The sequence below is a fragment of the Chionomys nivalis genome, chromosome 2, assembly GCF_950005125.1.
Source record: "Chionomys nivalis chromosome 2, mChiNiv1.1, whole genome shotgun sequence".
In the NCBI taxonomy this organism is placed as follows: domain Eukaryota; kingdom Metazoa; phylum Chordata; class Mammalia; order Rodentia; family Cricetidae; genus Chionomys; species Chionomys nivalis.
The window spans coordinates 62,718,395-62,724,794 of NC_080087.1; the positions used below are offsets into that span (position 1 = coordinate 62,718,395).

At 37.2% G+C, this 6,400-nt stretch overlaps 1 protein-coding gene across 1 annotated transcript; it reads right to left on the bottom strand.

Annotated features, from left to right (window-relative positions):
* Positions 1–2,914: 2,914 nt before the first annotated feature.
* Positions 2,915–3,392, bottom strand: LOC130870426 (zinc finger HIT domain-containing protein 1-like). The gene has a single exon (XM_057763145.1). It carries the CDS (start codon positions 3,390–3,392, stop codon positions 2,934–2,936), a length of 459 nt encoding a protein of 152 aa, XP_057619128.1. The 3' UTR covers positions 2,915–2,933.
* Between the last annotated feature and the right edge of the window lie 3,008 nt (positions 3,393–6,400).

Genomic DNA, 6,400 nt, shown 5'->3' on the forward strand with positions numbered 1-6,400 from the left:
TATCATTCACAGCTCCTTCTCTCAGTGACCCTACAAAGTTAGACTTTAGTAATCATTATTTATGAAGAGTTGAGCAATGTGGAATAGTTGTAGATACTCTTCTTAATATTTTAGTGGCAGAGCCACAGGATGGGAAAAAGAAAAATGATATAAATGTTACGTAAAATCCTCCCTCAGGAGGAACAAACAGGTGCTAGCAAGATTGCTTGATGGGTACAATTTTGAAAACCTTAATTCCGTACCCAGAACCATGTCATCAGAGCACAAGAGAACTTCCTTTATGAAGTTGCTCCTGAACTTGACTTTTACTCTGTCCAACATTGTTGGCAGTGGCTACTAGTTTGTTCCTGGATGCCCAGATCAGAAATAATCACTCAGCAAGCTATATTAATTAAAATACTGTTTAGACAATAGCTTAAGCATATTGCTAGCTAGCTCTTATATACTAAACTAAGCTAGTTCTACTATTTTGTGCCTCACAATGAGGTCTTTGCCTACTGGCAAAGCTTCAGCTGACAGCTCTCAGCTTTCTCCACTGGTGGCTACATGACTCTTACTTTCTCCCAGCATTCAATTCAGTTTTTTTGCCTAGCTCTATTCTGCCCTATCACAGGTCAAAGCAGCTTAGCCAATAAACCAAGAAAACCAATAAAAGCAACACATATACAGAAGGACTTCTCACACCACACCATCCACTTTAACAAAAAATAAATGACAGTATTAAAAAGGAAACACCAATAGAAAATCATAGACTTTATGAATTGAATTTACTTTCAAAAGTGGACCAGGCACAGAACTGGCACCAAGCAGACAGCGTAAACTATTTTTCTGACCCTTATTCAACTTGCACCAAAAATTTCTTCTCTAGAATCAGACACAAGCAGGACAGGTATGTAGAGTAATCTGTGTATGCTCATAAAGAATGTTGCCTCTGGATGAAAAATAATTGAAGAAATATTAGAGTATATTAAAAGTAAGTTCTGAAAGGCAATGAGAGAAGTCTGCTTAATTGTTCAGATACATACCAAATAGGCACAACAATAAAAGTACTGTAAAGCATATGACACATACTATGTGTATGAAGGAAAGAATGAAGAATGATAAACATATTTTATTCTGAGGTGTTGAAGAAATATAATTTGTTTATACTAATTTTCATTACATTCTGGTAAAATATTCATTTGATCAAAATCATTTGCAATTGATTAAACAGGCATCATTATAATATCTTGAGACAATTTTGAACAATGTCTTTAATATTTAAGTCAAATATGCTCAAAACCTACCTATTTCATGCTGTATTTTATGATATATACATTGTTCTGAAATACAGAGTTCAACTCATAATTTAGGACTTTAGGGAACAATTATAATAGAGATAAATGAGAACTAGAAAGGAATATTAGTTTCTTTTTCTTTTTTTTTTCCCCTTTGGATTTTTTGAGACAGGGTTTCTCTGTAGCTCTTTCGTTCCTGTCCTGGAACTAGATCTTCTAGACCAGGCTGGCCTCGAACTCGCAGAGATCCGCCTGCCTCTGCCTCCCAAGTGCTGGGATTAAAGGCGTGCGCCACCACCGCCCGGCTGAATATTATTTTTTTTATGAGATGCAAATAATGATTGTCAAATGGTGAAAATAAAATCCTGCAAACTTACTACAAAACTCTTATCTATTCCTCTTATTGAGATAAGAATAGTTCCAGTTGGTGTATAAATGTAAAATTGCATTATTTGATCAAAACAAAAAATATGTTCCTCAGGCTTCTCTTATGGCTAGATGATGAAGATAAACAACTAATGTTTACTGGTGAGGATTTATGAAGCTGTCAGTGAAATAGTACATGGCAGGGCAATGTGTTATGACTGGAGCCTCAATAACCTTCCAGAGAATGAAGTACACTAATCTGAGGCTTGCATATTCATGCTATGGAAATACTTGTAACAGATTTCTCTATTGTCTGCAGGTGCTACAGCATGGTTAGAAGTAGAGTTAATTGCACTCTAGGACATAGGGGAATTAACACATCCATAGAATTGGCTTGCTTTCTGCAATACTATTCATGGTTTGTTAAAGGAAGTCAAAACACCCTTAATTAAATTATTGCAACTGCAAACACTTAACTTTTGAAATGATTCTAGAAATACAGTCATTTATTCAATAGGAAGTTTTATGTCTAAACAACTTCCAGTCAGCAAAGACATTTACCTTCAAGATTAATGTACTTGATAAAGTGCAAGCGCTTGCAACAGCGTTGTACTCGGGTTATATGGACAGGCCTCTAACTCAGTGAGATTATATATTTCTCTAAACTTAATTAGAAGAGATGTGAATTCTCACTGGAGCTGTTATAAGCAATATGTTTTATTTATTTTAGTAAAAGGGATATAGTGATCTCTTAAACAAATGACATTAATCATAAATAGATGTACATTCTCATTTTGCTTTGGTTAATGATTAAATACTAATTAATTTAAGTCAAGGTTCATACATGTGTCAAATTTTAATTTAAAACATATGCACTATTTTTATTCACTCCATTCCTTTTGTGGTTATAGATTTTACTTATTTTGTATTGTTCTTTTTCTAATAGATTTTGCTTTTTATTCTTTAGTTCAGGGGCAATGTTTTTGAAAGTTTCTTACTGATATTGTGATCAAATCTCTTACACTCTCAATATCTTCTCCTACCTGTTGACTCTTATTGATCCTGTGTCTTTTTTTTTCTTTTTGCTGGGCCATTTATGATCACTTTTTTATATTCACGTCTATTATAACTCTGTGGGTTAGACCAATCCCACAACAGTCCCTGGGGTCTGTGTGGTCTCCGTCGGTTGGCAGAACGTAGCTTCGCTGGGTGAATGGATGTTTATTCTCTCTACGCTTTGAGGATGAGCTGGGGGAAGGTTTGGAGGGTACTTCCTCTCCTGATGCAGGTTTACATGGTACACTTCAGACACCTGGTCTCCTGGTGGGTGCCCAGGCAGCGCACTGTGCAGTACCGGGCACCACAGCTTACACAGGTGTACGGGGATGGGAAGCCACATACAGCACAGAAGGGGTGCTGGGGTCTGGATGGGGGACCCGCACAGGCTGTCAAGTAGTTGGGACCCTCAGACACACTCAGGTTCTGCTCCTCCAGCAAAGCCTGGAAGTTTTTCCCGAAGGGAAGCTTGAAATGGTCACCTCGAGTTTTCTTCTTTTTCTTTCCTGTGTCTGCATCGTCATCAAACTGAGGCAGCCTCTTGCCCCCCTGGGGAAGGCCTGCATGGGGGTCATCCTGGAAATTGTCGTTCTCTAAGGCCTCAAGCCGATTGATCTGCAGCTGCCAGGCTGCCTGGTCCAGCATCTGCCGCTGTCCAGGGTCCTGGGAGCAAACTTGTCTGGCCATCTGCATCTCAGGTTTTCGGTGGTCTCGGGTTCTTGATCCTGTGTCTTAACTCTTTCACTATTTCCATGTTTCCTTTAAGGAAGGACTTCTGCAGGTTATCCTAGTTGTTTTGTGTTCATCATTTAATACCTAATACATATCCACAAGACATAATTTTATAGTACATCTTAAACCCTGCAACTCTTTCATTCTTTCTAGCCTCTCTTCTGGCATGTTTCCTTGGTTTGTAAATTCCTCTATATGTGTTGCTTTCATTGTTTAATGAATAAAGAAGATGTTTTGGCCTGTGAAAGAGTAGAACAGATCTAGGCAGAAAAACTAAACTGAATGCTGGGAGAAAGAAGGTAGAGTCAGTGAGATACCATATATCCAACAGAGGAGAAAGACACAAGCTACCAGCCTGAATCTTACAGGTAGGTTACAGGCATCATGGTAAAAAACAAAATAATAGAAATGTGTGTTAATTTAATATATAAGGGCTAGCTAAAAATATGCATGAGCTAATAGGCTAAGCAGTGATTTAGTTAATACAGTTTCTGTGTGGTTATTTCGAATCTGGGAGACCAGGAAATGAATGAGCAGCCCCTGACATTTCTTCTCCCTCAGAATGAATTATACCAATGGTTTATTTAGAGATAAACACTAAACAGTTCTTTATTTTTCTTATGTTCATAAGATATAAGTGTCTGCTTTGACTGGCATTCACTGCTAAAGGACCACTAAGCATTACTTGTCTGAGTATAAATGAAGCATTTGAAAAGCAGTTTAAATATATACTGTAATGGATTATTAAATATTCCTGCAGGATCCCTGGCAGGCAGGGGGCAGCGGGTTCAGAGAGCAGCCAGTCAAGGATAGGACTGAGGCACGAGACCATGCAGCAGGTCTCCGAAGGTGTCTGGTCCCCTGGGCATCCCCTGCTTCGAGCCATGTGGGCAATGGGTGGGCAAGAGACAAACAGGCACACCATGCAGAGTGAAGTTGGAAGTTTATTAGGTGGGTTATGGAGGGGCTGGGAAAAGGGGAGAAGAGGGGGAGAGAGAGAGAAAGAGAGAGAGAAAGAGAAGGGAGAGAGAGGAGAGACAGAACCTGCCTCTCTGAGAGAGAGACGGGAAGAGGAGAGGGTAAAGCTGCAAGCAGGAAGGGAGTGGGCATGGTTTGTTTCTTAAAGAGACAGAACATTACATATACTATTCAACCAAAGATCTGTAATGGTCTCTGAAGGCCATCGATATATGCAATGCATAGTAGTTGACCTCATTTGTAGTTTAGAAATTGTTGATTTCTCTTAGCACAATCATGACACTACTGAAAATGTGAGTATATATTGGCTAGCAGAATAATATTGAAACATTCAGGGTCCACAACTAGCTATACGTCTCACTGATGACATGCCTTCTTTACAACTTGCATATGGTGATGTAGTATAGCATATTACACCTTGAAGAAGTAACCAGATAATAAAATTTACTATATTACTATTGAAAATGAATATAACAAGGCCTATAACAATTATGTATAGAAATTTATAAGCTAAGAGGAAAAAGACCAATATCTTATGGAATTCTGAGAAATACTATGTTTTTAGGAAAATGATCAAAATCAGGGAAGATTTGCCTAATTAAGTAAAGGTAACACTAAACATAGAGTGGTGACATGCTTAAATAATAGAAATATAAGGTGATAAATGATAGAAAAGTCCTTGCTCATATGGTACTCGTAAAGGATATGGTAGGCTTTAAGGGAGAAGATAAAGTAGACAACCTTCTCAACAGTGGGCTACATGTATCTTTCCTGGCTTCTATTCTCATTAGTTTTGTTATACACTGAATGGAGTCACATTAAGGAGCAATGTTTCTAATTTAACCCTCAGTTATCTAACTGTTTGGTATTTTATTTCAAATACAACTTAAAAATATGGATAACATGAAGGGAAATATATATTTTGTGTATGCAAATATATGTATATGTATATATATGGATATACATTTATCTATAAATCCCAATAAAGATATATGACTTAGCTTTCTATTGAAATTTCAGTGCTAAAAAAACTGGTGATCAAAGTGATAAAAATAAATTGTGAATAATTTAGTGTGCTCCCAAAAGTGATCTTTCTTTGTAGCATGTTAGTTAAATGTGGTGTTTTGTTACAAACATTATTTTCTATTATACTCACATCTGAATTGACCCCACAACAAAAATTATCCATATATATATATATATATATATATATATATATATATATATATATATTCTGCCTTCTCTTTCTCAGTAGTTCACTTAGCACTTAGCTCTGAGGGGAGAAATTTGAGAGAGAGATCCCATTTAGGACAAAGTCTCCACTCACTGTTTAAGACCTAGCTTTGGGTCTCTATATTTGTTCCAGTCAGCTATAAGTTGAAGCTTCTCCCTTGATGGCTGAGCAAAGCACTAATCTAGGAGATGACACACTGTCTTTGGAAGTCCAATCATTTTACCACTATTTCCTTAGACCAGTGATATTTGATTTTACCCTAAGTCCCTGAATTTCTCACATTCTTGGTCACATGTTGAGTGGGCCTTAAGTCAAATCAGATATTGATTGATTCTTTCCACAAGCTTTGTGCCATGATTGCCCTAGTATATCTTGCAGGCAGGATACCATTGTATATAATGCTGTTTTGACTGACTTTGTGTTTACCTCTTTCTTTAGGCAGTGTGAGGGAAAGAAGGAATGAGATTGAAGGAGACAATTCAGGGAGAGGCAGCTAAAGTTAAGGGCCATTGGAGAGTCAATGTACAAACCTAATTCATACTTTAGAGGATTCTTAAAATATATTCGTAGGTAAAGTGAATCTAAAAGAAATTGTCAAATAATGGGGTAGAAAGAGTCTTAACTGCCTACAACTTACGACGAAAAGAAGCTTCCTGAACCAGGAGGATCAGCATTTATGGTTCACCTAACTTGATCCTCCTAAAAGTATAGTGACTGTTTATTACTTTTCTCATTTTTAAGATTTTTTTTTCACCAT

Excerpts from the sequence above, each read along its gene's own strand:
- LOC130870426 (XM_057763145.1), bottom strand. The coding sequence starts at position 3,392 with ATGCAGATGGCCAGACAAGTTTGCTCCCAGGACCCTGGACAGCGGCAG.